Raw genomic sequence first — 16,739 nt, forward strand, 5'->3', positions numbered from 1 at the left:
CTTCTGAAAAATTGAGAATATTTTAGTAGTTGTCATATTAGAAACTGTAAAGATTAAGTGAAATGAAGTTTGGAAATTACTGGCTGAGAATCTGAACATGATAAATTATAGTGATGTGGTTTGGCTGTGTACCCACCCAAATCTAACCTTGAATTGTAATAATTCCCACATGTCAATGGTGGGGCCAGGTGGAGATAATTGAATCATGGGGGTGGTTTCTCCCATACTGTTCTCGTGGTAGTGAATAAGTCTCACGAGATCCGATGGTTTTATAAATGGGAGTTCTCCCTGCACAAGCTCTCTCTTGCCTGCCACCAGGTAAGACATGACTTTGTTCCTCATTCACCTTCTGCCATGATTGCGAGGCCTCCCCAGCCATGCGGAACTGTGAGTCAATTAAACTTCTTTCCTTTATAAATTACTCAGTCTTGGGTATGTCTTTAGTAGCAGCATGAGAACAGACTAATACAGATAGTAACCTTTAGTATAAATATAATCTATACAGTTTGAATTTGTGAACTATATAGAAAATATATATACATACAACCATATATTTATAATCTGTATAGTCCATATTCAACCAAGTCCATCCAAGAAAAGCTTTGATTGCAGCTCCCCTGACACTCTCAGGGTCTTGCATGCTGACGCCTCCTAAATGGAAACTCTAGGAGAGGAAATAGTCTGTAGGACTAGAAAATATTTTAAAAATGTTTATTCTGAGCCAGTATGAGTGACCATATCCTGGAGAAGCAGTCTTAAGAGGTCCTGAAAAAGTGCACCCAAGGCGGTTGGGTTATAATTTGGTTTTAGACATTTCAGGGAGATACGAATTGCAGGTAAAATCATAAATCAATACATGGAAGGTATACATTGGTTTGGCCAGAAAAGGCAAGACATCTCAAAGTGGGGATTTAAAAGTCACAGGTGGGTTTCAGGGATTCTTTAGCTGGCAATTGGTTGAAAGAGTTAAGCTTTGTCTAAAGAGCTGAAGTCATTAGAAAGAATGCTTAAATTAAGACAAACGGGTCTACAATCTGCCATGCGATGCTATGTGACAGTTAGGTTAGAAAGTGAGCCACATTTTACTGGGTTAATTTTTAAAAATCCATTTAAGGAGATTTTATGGTTTGCAGCTCATGACTCAACCCTTGCCTTGCATGGCCTTAGGTCTTGCTTATAATTTGCTATCTTATTGCCACAAAGAGTCTGTTTTGTCTTATTGTCTCTCTTATAACATTAATGCTGGCCAGTTGATGTCCAAACTCCAAAACGGAGGGGGATATAATGAGGCGTGTCCAACCTGTTTCCCATCATGGTTGAGAATTCCGTTAAGGTTTTCAGGGTCCCATTGGCCAAAAGGGGGCATGTTCAGCCAATGGGTGGCTTAGTATTTTACTTTTATTTTTAGTTTATAACTATGTATCTCTATATATGTAATAATATGTAGTATATGTGCTCACATTTTATATATTATGCGTTTTTAAATATATAAATACATGTTATAATTTTATATAAAGTATATGCTGAAATATATAAATATGTTATATATAAATATTTAAATGTACAGAAACACATAGATCAATATAAAAATATACATCCTTTATATATTTAAATATATATACTTAAATTGTAAACTCAAATGCTATTTTAATACAGTATTAAAATTGGAAATTAATGCCTAAACATCCATGATGAGGCAAATATCAAAATTTTAAGTAAAGGCAGGAAATGTAAGAAGACCCTGAGGGTCTTACAAAGGAGAGGGGCCAGTGTAACAAATTATGGCAAACTCCACTCAGGCTTTAAAATTCTTACCCTAGAAAATAACAAGTTCTGACCTGCTCCTCTACTCCTTGTAGGCAACACTGCTCATTTCTCTTTTCAGCAACACAAGTCAAGGTGGGGTCCTGAGGAAGGCCTTTCAGTAAACTAAAATTAAATAAAATTATCTCAGTGTCCCTGAGTCGCCGGAAATGTCAAAGTAGGGATCTTGAAAGCGTTGCTGAGCTTGCTTCCTTTAAAGCTAGGGAAGTAAGATCACAACATTCTTGTTTTGGTATAAAGTATTTAAAATAATGCTGTTGAGTTTTAATATACCTGAGTTATGGTTTCAGCGATGTTGACGTCTGAAGCTGAAAGCTTAGCCCCTGGCACACCCTGGGGCAGGCACGAGCGCCTCTCTCCTCCTGGCCCGGTACGGGGCGTCCCCAGCCCCGGGGCTCTCAGGACCCGTCCGCTCGCCCCAACGTCCAGCGTGTCCCCTTCCCCAAGACGTCCCCGCCCCGCGCCCCCACACAAACGGAATCCCGAAGATTAAACCCGTGCGATCTCGAGCCCTCAAGTCCCGGAATCAACTGGTCCTTCCGTAAAACAAGTCTCGCTGAAGTCTCTATGGGAAATAAAAGCCCCAAACCCAGGGGAAAATCCCGAAAATAAAAGGTGCCCTGCTGGCTACCTGAGGAAGATGTCTCAAGGGAGACCACGGCGGAGCTGCCTCCTCAACAGCAAAGGAGATTTTTTTACTCGGGTTGAAGCTGCACAAAGTTGGCGCGATAAGCCACGACGACGTTTCCTGGGGCTGCCGGACGCCCGGAAACTCAAACCCGCGGTTCCCAAATCCTGGGCTTCAGGAAACGCCATTCTGGCGCCTTGCTGCGACGGTGGTGCGCAGCGCTGGTAGCTTTGCGCTCTTTGCATAGCGGGCCCGCGCCGACCTCGCGGCAGGCTAGTGAATCTCTGAAATAGCAGTGGTCCACACCTCCCTGGTAATGGCGGGAGTGATTGTGCTCATCTCCAGCGCTGCCTCCTCACTTGGGAGGGACAAGCCTTGGAACCATGGTTAGAAAAGAAGGAAGGCAGGAGGAAACCTCTGTGCTATTTACATAGCTGAAAAGTATCCCCTCTCAATCATGCCGAATGACAGAACCCACTTCAAGTTTTCTAGGAAACGAGGAAATATCACCCAAATCCAGAAGACAGGAGACATCGTTTCCACCATCAGCTGCTCCAACAGATCTTCAGCCTCTTCCCTAGGGAGGACACCCTGGTTGCTTGGCATAAGATCCTCCTCAATAAACGACTTTCCAGACTTGATCACAGCCTAGAACGACTGCAGCTGACAAAAGTAAATTTCTACAAAAGTAGAAAATCTATCTTGTCTCTATTTAGGAATTGCTGTCTGGAAATGTTTCCAAAGAATCATTCCCTATGTGAAGTAAAGGGAATAAGGCCTCTGTGCCTGGGAGGCTGTCAGAGGGGAAATTGAAGGGTGCTTTTCCCTCGTTAACAATCCTCAAAGAAAAGACAACAAATAAACAAGAAAGTTATTATATATTCATGACTCTCTCTAATCAATTACATTATTGTTTCCTGAGCCAAAAAAGCAAAGTCATCTCAGATTTTTTAACCAGCTAGAAAAATCTGAAACCAAAATCAGTAGATTATATCAAAATTATATTGTGTATTACAAATTTATAAAAAATGCAGAAAAGAACATGTATTAGTTTCTCAAGATGATCATTTATAATTTTATTTATCTGCTTAAATCTTTGAGGGGTATTTGCTATTTCCAAAGTTGGAAATTTAATTTTTTATGGAAAAGTTTCTTCAAGATAGTATTTTAAAAGACTTCGTCAGTTAAGTTGATGAGAGCTGCTGTAACAGATAAATAGAAAACAATTAGTATTTAGATCAATATGCAAATTTACCTTTCCTTCCTATAAAACCTCAATGCAGGACTTCTTGCTCAGATGACTCTGGTTGGCTATTCAGGGATCTGAGTACCTTTTATTTTTTGGCTTTGCTATCATCAACATATAACCCCAAATGTAGCTGTGGTGCTTGAATCTATTTTAGTCAATTGCAAAGGTTAAACTGTGTGGTACATCACGTGTAGATGTTTTCACAGGCCAAGATGTTACAGGGCAAGAATCTCTTCCAACCAAATTAACTTGGCCTGGATTTATTCTCATAGGATACCAAGATACAAAGAAGTTGTGAAAGCGAGTCCAGTTGGGTGACTAGTAGGAGAAGAAGGAAAGTTCTTTGAATAAGATTAATCTTCATTTTAATAGTATTTGTACAAATGCTGTTTTTAGAGGGAAAAAACAATGTTTTTGCTCACATACTCTATTAAAAACTTTTTCCAAAATCTATTTTAACAATTCAAACTCAGGGAAGTGGACACAGATGTCATTTATTAGAGTTTATGGCATCATTGACTCTTTGAAATAAATGGTTACATTGGTTCCCAAAGGCATTGGCTAAAGTTGAAAAAAGGCCAAGAGTATGAGGTTCTTTCTTTGAATATTCCACATAATTTTCAGTTATAACTTCCAATGAAGAATCTTGAAGATTTTACAAATTATCTTTTGATTTATTTTCCTTTCAAATTATGTATCTAATATGTATTGGTAATATTCTTTCCACTAGTATTATATAGTGATTACTCTTTTTCATGAATATTGACTGAGCTCCTGAAATGATAGGGACTGGGCCAAGATGCCAGGGAACAAGGTTGGATAAGATGATATCTCTGTCCATAAGTATCTTATGGAGTCCTGATAAAGTATTCTAAAGAGAAAATAGGTCAGATCACTAAAGGCGACATCTGTGACAGCAAAAAAAGAGAAAATTATAGCCATGCATAAAGAAGAATAAGAACACTACCAGGCAAAAACATCTGACCAAGGACTCAAAATCTAAAATCTTGTTTTCTTCCACCTGAAGTAGCACTTTGAATATTACATGCCAAATTTTGGAAATCAAACAGAAATGGACCCCACTATCGCATGGAAAATGGATGGAGATAACAAGAAGCAAATGGTCCCTTATTTTTTGTATGAGGAGAATCTTAAAAAATCACTGGATAAGATGACATAATTATCACATTAAGACACACCTAAAAAAATGGAAGGCCAAACAGAAAGAGTAAAGGCATAGTTTGCTCCAATTCTATGCCCATTTTTAGCAAACATCTTTCCACCTATGCAAACACATTTTTTTTCCAACACCTTTTCTTTAGTTCTCTCCATATATTGCCCAGTTTCTCAAAACAAGTGGTAAAATTAACTCAGCAGCAAACTCTGCTGGCCTGCAACATAAACAGTTGATTGGTGCTGACGAGCTGATGGGTGCAGCACAGCAACATGGCACAAGTATACATATGTAACAAACCTGCACGTTATGCACATGTACCCTAGAACTTAAAGTATAATAATAATTTAAAAAAATAAAATTAAAAAAAAAAAAAAGCATCAACCAGCTGGCAAGTCAGGTGACTCCGACTTTGGTATCACAGTCCTCCTCCTATAATACACTGGACTCTCCTCATTTCTCCAGAAGTCCTTTCATTCCCACTTTTAATCCTTTTAGTGAGCCCTTCTAGATGTGGTCTCCCTGAACTCTGAGCCTTAGTTCATTGGTTTAGTTCTGATTTAGCTCGTGTCTCTAGCTTGTCATGACTTAGTCTTAAACTTGTGCTGAGATAGAAATCTAAAGCCTTATGAATATTTGAATAAAAGGATGGACATATGCGGGGTTTTACAGAGTTGTTTATGAATATATTACTAGGGCAAACAAAGAGTTTTGCAACTACATGCAAGTTTATGAATATATATTCTCAAGAAAACAAAACTAGTATATAACATGTAAATAAATTGGGGCCCATCTTTATTATAATGTAACATATCAGGCATAAACAAATAGGGCTTTTTGGTGAAGGAGAGGGTGAAAGAGCTGAAAAGAAAAAGCTTGACCTTCTTTATGTGGGACTGTACTAAGAAAACATTGACTGGCGTCTAGAAACCAGCTCTGGGTCTTGTGGCCAGAAATAATTCCCAGGGAGCATGTAAGAACTGAGGATTTAGAGTCAGATGTTTTGGGTTCGAATTGTGGCTGCACGACTCAATAGCTCCCTGTGCTTCTCTGTTTTCCTTTTGTAAAAGGGGACAATAGTACAACCTATCAGTATCTGCTTTGGTCACTGATATCTCTAGCAATTAAGTAGGGATGGGCATATAGTAGATGTTCAATAAATATGAAAATGAGGGTATATCTCATTGAATGAAGTGAAAATAGTTTTTGTAAGCGCTAAGAACAATATCTGACTGATAAGAAATACAATAAAATTTAGCAACTTTTTCTTATTAGTGTTGTCATTATTGTCCTTTTTATTAAGTCAAGAGAAGTTTCCTTTGAAATCATCTATTCCCTGGCTTCTTGTTAGATAGATATATTAGTCAGAGTTCTCCAGAGGGACAGAACTAATAGGATATATTCTTATATAAGAAGGAGTTTATTAAGGAGAATTGACTCACACGATCACAAGGTAAAGTCCTACCATAGGCAGTCTGCAGGTTGAGAAGCAAGGAAGCCAGTGGTGGATCAGTCCAAGTCCCAAAACCTCCCAAGTAGAGAAGTTGACATTGCAGCCTTTAGTCTGTGGCCAAAGGCCTGAGACCCCCTTCCAAATCACTGGTGTAAGTCCAAGAGTCCAAAAGCTTAAGAACTTGGAGTCTGATTTCAAAGGCAGGAAGCATCCATCAGAAAGATGAAGGCCGGAAGACTCAGCAAGTCTCCTCTTTCATTTTCTCCTCCCTGCTTAATTCTAGCCATGTTGGCAGTTGATTAGATGGTGCCCACAGTGACTGAGTGTGAGTCTGCCTCTCCCAGTCCACTGACTCAAATTTTAATCTCCTTTGGCAATACCCTCATAGACACACCTAGGAACAACACTTTGCATCGTTCAGTTCAATCAAGATAACAGTCAATGTTAACCATCACAACAGATAATATGAGATATATTGATCTTCTGAGTTTATCCATCTACTAGTGGAGAACTTGAGATAATTATATTTGTCCATTCTACAGAGAGAATATTGTACTCTCACAAATTTGCCTTTCTAGTGCACAATGTCTTGTGTTTGGTTCATCACCCTCAACTGTCTAGTAAGGCTGAATTCACTAAAGCTGAAAACACCCGTCTGGACCAGTAATGATTACTTTTCTTTGAGCTCCTGCCCATTTGCTACCTTTGATCTACATCTCTTCCACCATTTTGCTTCTGCTCTTCCCCACCCCTTAATGTCCATCTAACCTGGGCTGAATATCCAAGTTATATTTTTTTAGATTTTTTTCTCTGGTGGGATATTACTTCCATTCTTACATTTTTATCACATTTAGATATACATTTGTTTTCTTTTTGTTCTCGTTTATTGGGATACAAAAAAGCAACAACTTTTGCTTTCTGTGAAAAAGGAAATGAGAAAGATATCTGGTATTTTGCGTGCTATGTAGAACAATTGTACACATCATTTACTTTATCATACTTAGATATTATTACTGACCTTAGGAAACAGATAGCTTTTTTTATTTTATAAGAATGGACTAGAATTGAGATGTCCCCAGGTTCTTTGGGAAATCTAAACGTTAATGCAAAAATTGTTTTGAAAAATCAAATTGATATTTTCTCGATTGTGTATTCTCATTAGGGATGATATTGCTCCTAAGGGTACAAACCTTAGTTCTTGTGGTGTGAACATATTGTAGATATTATATTCGTTTATGGCCCCTCAATGCCAAACTCTAACAAAACCTTATCCTTTAGTATTTATTTTCTTTCACTTGGTTTTCTTATGTATTATATGAAAAAGATTGATACTGAGTTCATGGAAGACACACAAAACGTATGTGAGATTAATGCTGCAAATCAATGTGAAACAGATGGTTGTCATTGGTGGACTTTCTGTCCACTATGTGCTCAATCTCAGAGTCATACCATGTGATGTGGTCTCCGTTGGCATATGAATGGGCTGCCATTGGCTGTCTTGGGTATGTAGCTTATGTTTGATCCTCAGTGCTTTCAAGTGTATTATACTCTTTTATACAAATGCTTTTATTTTATTATTAAGTTATATAAAACTTTTTCAAACATCAATACTTATAGCAAGTGCTGAAAAGAAAAATATGTTCATAATATCTGGATGAAAATCTAGCAGTTGGTGGGCAGAGCAAGATGGCCGAATAGGAACAGCTCCAGTCTCCAACTCCCAGCGCGAGCAACACAGAAGACCGGTAATATCTGCATTTTCAACTGAGGTACTGGGTTCATCTCACTGGGGAGTGCCAGACGATCGGTGCTGGTCAGCTGCTGCAGCCCAACCAGCGAGAGCTGAAGCAGGGCGAGGCATTGCCTCACCTGGGAAGCGCAAGGGGGAAGGGAATCCCTTTTCCTAGCCAGGGGAACTGAGACACACAACACCTGGAAAATCGGGTAACTCCCACCCAATACTGCGCTTTAAGCAAACAGGCACACCAGGAGATCATATCCCACACCTGGCCGGGAGGGTCCCACACCCATGGAGCCTCCCTCATTGCTAGCACAGCAGTCTGTGATCTACCGGCAAGGCAGCAGCGAGGCTGGGGGAGGGGCACCCGCCATTGCTGAGGCTTAAGTAGGTAAACAAAGCTGCTGGGAAGCTCGAACTGGGTGGAGCTCACAGCAGCTCAAGGAAACCTGCCTGTCTCTGTAGACTCCACCTCTGGGGACAGGGCACAGTAAACAATAACAAACGCAGCAGAAAGCTCTGCAGACGCAAACGACTCTGTCTGACAGCTTTGAAGAGAGCAGTGGATCTCCCAGCACGGAGGTTGAGATCTGAGAAGGGACAGACTCCCTGCTCAAGTGGGTCCCTGACCCCTGAGTAGCCTAACTGGGAGGCATCCCCCACTAGGGGCAGTCTGACACCCCACACCTCACAGGGTGGAGTACACCCCTGAGAGGAAGCTTCCAAAGCAAGAATCAGACAGGTACACTCGCTGTTCAGAAATATTCTATCTTCTGCAGCCTCTGCTGCTGATACCCAGGCAAACAGGGTCTGGAGTGGACCTCAAGCAATCTCCAACAGACCTACAGCTGAGGGTCCTGACTATTAGAAGGAAAGCTATCAAACAGGAAGGACACCTACACCAAAATCCCATCAGTACATCACCATCATCAAAGACCAGAGGCAGATAAAACCACAAAGATGGGGAAAAAGCAGGGCAGAAAAGCTGGAAATTCAAAAAATAAGAGTGCATCTCCCCCGGCAAAGGAGCGCAGCTCATCGCCAGCAACGGATCAAAGCTGGACGGAGAATGACTTCGACGAGATGAGAGAAGAAGGCTTCAGTCCATCAAATTTCTCAGAGCTAAAGGAGGAATTACGTACCCAGCGCAAAGAAACTAAAAATCTTGAAAAAAAAAAGTGGAAGAATTGATGGCTAGAGTAATTAATGCAGAGAAGGTCATAAACGAAATGAAAGAGACGAAAACCATGACACGAGAAATACGTGACAAATGCACAAGCTTCAGTAACCGACTCGATCAACTGGAAGAAAGAATGTCAGCGATTGAGGATCAAATGAATGAAATGAAGCAAGAAGAGAAACCAAAAGAAAAAAGAAGAAAAAGAAATGAATAAAGCCTGCAAGAAGTATGGGATTATGTAAAAAGACCAAATCTACGTCTGATTGGGGTGCCTGAAAGTGAGGGGGAAAATGGAACCAAGTTGGAAAACACTCTTCAGGATATCATCCAGGAGAACTTCCCCAACCTAGTAGGGCAGGCCAACATTCAAATCCAGGAAATACAGAGAACGCCACAAAGATACTCCTCGAGAAGAGCAACTCCAAGACATATAATTGCCAGATTCACCAAAGTTGAAATGAAGGAAAAAATCTTAAGGGCAGCCAGAGGGAAAGGTCGGGTTACCCACAAAGGGAAGCCCATCAGACTAACAGCAGATCTCTCGGCAGAAACTCTTCAAGCCAGAAGAGAGTGGGGGCCAATATTCAACATTCTTAAAGAAAAGAATTTTAAACCCAGAATTTTATATCCAGCCAAACTAAGTTTCATAAGTGAAGGAGAAATAAAATCCTTTACAGATAAGCAAATGCTTAGAGATTTTGTCACCACTAGGCCTGCCTTACAAGAGACCCTGAAGGAAGCACTAAACATGGAAAGGAACAACCGGTACCAGCCATTGCAAAAACATGCCAAAATGTAAAGACCATCAAGGCTTGGAAGAAACTGCATCAACTAATGAGCAAAATAACCAGTTAATATCGTAATGGCAGGATCAAGTTCACACATAACAATCTTAACCTTAAATGTAAATGGACTAAATGCTCCAATTAAAAGACACAGACTGGCAAACTGGATAAATAGTCAAGACCCATCAGTCTGCTGTATTCAGGAGACCCATCTCACACGCAGAGACATACATAGGCTCAAAATAAAGGGATGGAGGAAGATTTACCAAGCAAATGGAGAACAAAAAAAAGCGGGGGTTGCAATACTAGTCTCTGATAAAACAGACTTTAAACCATCAAAGATCAAAAGAGACAAAGAAGGCCATTACATAATGGTAAAGGGATCAATTCAACAGGAAGAGCTAACTATCCTAAATATATATGCACCCAATACAGGAGCACCCAGATTCATAAAGCAAGTCCTTAGAGACTTACAAAGAGACTTAGACTCCCATACAATAATAATGGAAGACTTCAACACTCCACTGTCAACATTAGACAGATCAACGAGACAGAAAGTTAACAAGGATATCCAGGAATTGAACTCATCTCTGCAGCAAGCAGACCTAATAGACATCTATAGAACTCTCCACCCCAAATCAACAGAATATACATTCTTCTCAGCACCACATCGTACTTACTCCAAAATTGACCACGTAATTGGAAGTAAAGCACTCCTCAGCAAATGTACAAGAACAGAAATTATAACAAACTGTCTTTCAGACCACAGTGCAATCAAACTAGAACTCAGGACTAAGAAACTCAATCAAAACCGCTCAACTACATGGAAACTGAACAACCTGCTCCTGAATGACTACTGGGTACATAACAAAATGAAGGCAGAAATAAAGATGTTCTTTGAAACCAATGAGAACAAAGATACAACATACCAGAATCTCTGGGACACATTTAAAGCAGTGTGTAGAGGGAAATTTATAGCACTAAATGCACACAAGAGAAAGCAGGAAGGATCTAAAATTGACACTCTAACATCGCAATTAAAAGAACTAGAGAAGCAAGAGCAAACACATTCGAAAGCTAGCAGAAGGCAAGAAATAACTAAGATCAGAGCAGAACTGAAGGAGATAGAGACACAAAAAACCCTCCAAAAAATCAATGTATCCAGGAGCTGGTTTTTTGAAAAGATCAACAAAATTGACAGACCACTAGCAAGACTAATAAAGAAGAAAAGAGAGAAGAATCAAATCGACGCAATTAAAAATGATAAAGGGGATATCACCACCGACCCCACAGAAATACAAACTACCATCAGAGAATACTATAAACACCTCTATGCAAATAAACTGGAAAATCTAGAAGAAATGGATAATTTCCTGGACACTTACACTCTTCCAAGACTAAACCAGGAAGAAGTTGAATCCCTGAATAGACCAATAGCAGGCTCTGAAATTGAGGCAATAACTAATAGCCTACCAACCAAAAAAAGTCCAGGACCAGATGGATTCACAGCTGAATTCTACCAGAGGTACAAGGAGGAGTTGGTACCATTCCTTCTGAAACTATTCCAATCAATAGAAAAAGAGGGAATCCTCCCTAACTCATTTTATGAGGCCAACATCATCCTGATACCAAAGCCTGGCAGAGACACAACAAAAAAACAGAATTTTAGACCAATATCCCTGATGAACATCGATGCAAAAATCCTCAATAAAATACTGGCAAACCGGGTTCAGCAACACATCAAAAAGCTTATCCACCATGATCAAGTGGGCTTCATCCCTGGGATGCAAGGCTGGTTCAACATTCGCAAATCAATAAACATAATCCAGCATATAAACAGAACCAAAGACAAGAACCACATCATTATCTCAATAGATGCAGAAAAGGCTTTTGACAAATTCAACAGCCCTTCATGCTAAAAACGCTCAATAAATTTGCTATTGATGGAGCGTACCTCAAAATAATAAGAGCTATTTATGACAAACCCACAGCCAATATCATACTGAATGGGCAAAAGCTGGAAAAATTCCCTTTGAAAACTGGCACAAGACAGGGATGCCCTCTCTCACCACTCCTATTCAACATAGTGTTGGAAGTTCTGGCTAGGGCAATCAGGCAAGAGAAAGAAATCAAGGGGATTCAGTTAGGAAAAGAAGAAGTCAAATTGTCCCTGTTTGCAGATGACATGATTGTATATTTAGAAAACCCCATTGTCTCAGCCCAAAATCTCCTTAAGCTGATAAGCAACTTCAGCAAAGTCTCAGGATACAAAATTAGTGTGCAAAAATCACAAGCATTCTTATACACCAGTAACAGACAAACAGAGAGCCAAATCAGGAATGAACTTCCATTCACAATTGCTTCAAAGAGAATAAAATACCTAGGAATCCAACTTACAAGGGATGTAAAGGACCTCTTCAAGGAGAACTACAAACCACTGCTCAGTGAAATAAAAGAGGACACAAACAAATGGAAGAACATACCATGCTCATGGATAGGAAGAATCAATATCGTGAAAATGGCCATACTGCCCAAGGTAATTTATAGATTCAATGCCATCCCCATCAAGCTACCAATGAGCTTCTTCACAGAATTGGAAAAAACTGCTTTAAAGTTCATATGGAACCAAAAAAGAGCCCGCATCTCCAAGACAATCCTAAGTCAAAAGAACAAAGCTGGAGGCATCACGCTACCTGACTCCAAACTATACTACAAGGCTACAGTAACCAAAACAGCATGGTACTGGTACCAAAACAGAGATATAGACCAATGGAACAGAACAGAGTCCTCAGAAATAATACCACACATCTACAGCCATCTGATCTTTGACAAACCTGAGAGAAACAAGAAATGGGGAAAGGATTCCCTATTTAATAAATGGTGCTGGGAAAATTGGCTAGCCATAAGTAGAAAGCTGAAACTGGATCCTTTCCTTACTCCTTATACGAAAATTAATTCAAGATGGATTAGAGACTTAAATGTTAGACCTAATACCATAAAAATCCTAGAGGAAAACCTAGGTAGTACCATTCAGGACATAGGCATGGGCAAAGACTTCATGTCTAAAACACCAAAAGCAACGGCAGCAAAAGCCAAAATTGACAAATGGGATCTCATTAAACTAAAGAGCTTCTGCACAGCAAAAGAAACTACCATCAGAGTGAACAGGCAACCTACAGAATGGGAGAAAATTTTTGCAATCTACTCATCTGACAAAGGGCTAATATCTAGAACCTACAAAGAACTCAAACAAATTTGCAAGAAAAAAACAAACAACCCCATCAAAAAGTGGGCAAAGGATATGAACAGACATTTCTCAAAAGAAGACATTCATACAGCCAACAGACACATGAAAAAATGCTCGTCATCACTGGCCATCAGAGAAATGCAAATCAAAACCACAATGAGATACCATCTCACACCAGTTAGAATGGCGATCATTAAAAAGTCAGGAAACAACAGGTGCTGGAGAGGATGTGGAGAAATAGGAACACTTTTACACTGTTGGTGGGATTGTAAACTAGTTCAACCATTATGGAAAACAGTATGGCGATTCCTCAAGGATCTAGAACTAGATGTACCATATGACCCAGCCATCCCATTACTGGGTATATACCCAAAGGATTATAAATTATGCTGCTATAAAGACACATGCACACGTATGTTTATTGCAGCACTATTCACAATAGCAAAGACTTGGAATCAACCCAGATGTCCATCAGTGACAGATTGGATTAAGAAAATGTGGCACATATACACCATGGAATACTATGCAGCCATAAAAAAGGATGAGTTTGTGTCCTTTGTAGGGACATGGATGCAGCTGGAAACCATCATTCTTAGCAAACTATCACAAGAACAGAAAACCAAACACCGCATGTTCTCACTGATATGTGGGAACTGAACAATGAGATCACTTGGACTCGGGAAGGGGAACATCACACACCGGGGCCTATCATGGGGAGGGGGGAGGGGGGAGGGATTGCACTGGGAGTTTAACCTGATGTAAATGACGAGTTGATGGGTGCAGCACAGCAACATGGCACAAGTATACATATGTAACAAACCTGCACGTTATGCACATGTACCCTACAACTTAAAGTATAATAATAATAAATAAATTTAAAAGAAAAAAAAAAGAAAATCTAGCAGTTAGTGAAGGTAAAAATTATTTTCTATATGAAGCAATACTAAAAGTTAAGTATAATAAATTAAATGTTATAGGAATAATTTAATTTTAAATAGCCCCTTAGCAGTTTTGTGAGATTTTAAAGTATTTTTATTCTAATGGTATTACATATTTTTATATAAGTATTTTTATTATATTGGTATTATATATTTTCATATATTATAACTTTGCATGTTTCACTTGAATCATTAATATTTATATAAGTAAATATACTAGAAGTCAGTCAGCAAATAACTTTTATAAAGTTAAATGCCAATAGTTTTTATATTTAAGTTTTAGCATAAAATTTTTACTTAATGCTGCATTGCATAAAAAAGTAAACTGTCCACTTTGTTTTTTAAAGTGGATAGGAATGCAGTACATCCATATATGCACATAATATATCTATGTTATTAAATTATCAGGAGGGGTTTACTTAGAAAAAAATTATCAAACAGGACTCTGGAGGTTGAGAAGGGAATGCAGTAATGAAAAGAAAACTGGCTGAGAAACACTTCCTTAAGCCCATGTGGAGAGTGCCTAAAAGAAAGCAAAAACAGAAGTAGAAAAAAAACGCAGTAGCGTTCAGAAAATGGAAATGAGTATGTTCCCTATATAAGGCCGTGTACAAACCAAAGTCTTCAGAGATCCTGGAGCCCAAGGTTAAAGGTCATCCATCTGAACCAGCTCAGCAGCATCTACAATGGCCTTGACCTTTTATTTACTGATGGCCCTAGTGGTGCTCAGCTACAAGCCATTCAGCTCTGTGGGCTGTGATCTGCCTCAGACCCACAGCCTGGGTTACAGGAGGGCCTTGGTGCTCCTGGCACAGATGAGAAGAATCTCTCCTTTCTCCTGCTTGAAGGACAGACATGACTTTGAATTCCCCCAGGAGGAGTTTGATGATAAAAACTTCCAGAAGGCTCAAGCCATCTCTGTCCTCCATGAGATAATCCAGCAGACCTTCAACCTCTTCAACACAAATAATTCATCTGCTGCTTTCAATGAGACCCTTCTAGATGAATTCTACATCGAACTTGACCAGCAGCTGAATGACCTGGAGTCCTGTGTGATGCAGGAAGTAGGGGTGACAGAGACTCACCTGATGTACGAGGACTCCATCCTGGCTGTGAAGAAATACTTCCAAAGAATTACTCTATATCTGACAGAGAAGAAATACAGCCCTTGTGCCTGGGAGGTTGTCAGAGCAGAAATCATGAGATCCTTCTCTTTATCAATCAACTTGCAAAAAAGATTGAAGAGTAAGGAATGAGACCTGGTGCAACATGGAAATGATTATCATAGACTAATACAGCAGCTCACACTTCCACAAGTTGTGCTCTTTCAAAGACTCTTGTTTCTGCTGTAACCATGCCATGAGTTGAATCAAATATGTCAAGTGTTTTCAGGAGTGTTAAGCAACATCCTGTTCATCTGTATGCGCACTAGCCCCTTACAGATGACCATGCTGATGGATCTATTCATCTATTTATTTAAATCTTTATTTAGTTAACTATTTATAGGACTTAAATTAGTTTTGTTCATATTATATTATGTGAACTTTTACATTGTGAATTGTGTAACAAAAATATGGTTATATTTATTATTTTGCCTTGTTTATTAAATTTTTACTATAGAAAAATTCTTGTATTTATTTATTTATTCTTTAAAATTTAACTCCAAACCTGATTGTCCAAACTGATTAAAGAATGGATGGTATGATTCCTTTATCCATGCTTATTACATTCAAATTATAAGTAAAAATGAACTTTGTCTAAATTAAGTTGTATATTGCCCTCAAGATATCCAGGTGAACATAACAAATACAATTCCTGCTCTCTCGTATCTTTGTTTTTTGTAGGGAAAGAAACCTAAAAACAGTAATCATACTTAATATCAGTTATGTCTAATGCCATAATGAGAAGAAAGAACCAATGAATTTATCTCCCCAGAAGGTAGACCAAGGCATGTGAGGAAATAAAACTAAACACAGAGATATCCTCTACATGCTAACTGGTAGACATCTAAGCACAATTGTGCACTGCCAGTTGGATATATGAGTTTGCAATTAATAAAGAATGCAATTGCTAGAGGTTCATATGTGGTAACTGAAAGGCCAGAAATGGAGGAGCTCATGTGGAGAGAGAGTGTTGAGGGAGAAAATGGCTTAAACATGATTCTGAGGACCTTCCACAGTTAAGGAAGGAAAGAGAAGAGCCACAAAGAAACAGATGGAAAGGCCACACGTTAGAAGGACAACAGGAGAAAATACTAGGAAAAAAAAGTTTAAGAAAATTAATATTCTGAAAAGAGTTATCAGTAGCTTCCCAGAAGGTATACATTGAAACTGTCCACTACCTTGGGAAAACAGATGACACTGGCAACCTTATGAGAGTTATTATGGTAAAATAAATCAGAACAAACCACACTGTAGCAACTGGAAGTGTAAATAAGAGAAGTTAGTGACTCTGAAGAGGGCGAAAAAATAGGATGTGATAGGGGAAAGAAAGAATGTGGGTTACCTTTTCTGTGCATAGTAT

The 16,739-nt window shown here is 39.1% G+C and overlaps 1 protein-coding gene across 1 annotated transcript; it reads left to right on the top strand.

The window, feature by feature from the left end:
* The first annotated feature begins 14,852 nt into the window (after positions 1-14,852).
* On the top strand, positions 14,853-15,917 carry IFNA8 (interferon alpha 8). The gene has a single exon (XM_073022185.1). It carries the CDS (start codon positions 14,903-14,905, stop codon positions 15,470-15,472), a length of 570 nt encoding a protein of 189 aa, XP_072878286.1. The 5' UTR covers positions 14,853-14,902; the 3' UTR covers positions 15,473-15,917.
* The last annotated feature ends 822 nt before the right edge of the window (positions 15,918-16,739 follow it).

This window comes from Chlorocebus sabaeus, chromosome 12 (assembly GCF_047675955.1).
Source record: "Chlorocebus sabaeus isolate Y175 chromosome 12, mChlSab1.0.hap1, whole genome shotgun sequence".
NCBI lineage: Eukaryota > Metazoa > Chordata > Mammalia > Primates > Cercopithecidae > Chlorocebus > Chlorocebus sabaeus.

Coding starts and splice junctions, on each gene's coding strand:
- IFNA8 (XM_073022185.1), top strand. CDS start 14,903: ATGGCCTTGACCTTTTATTTACTGATGGCCCTAGTGGTGCTCAGCTAC.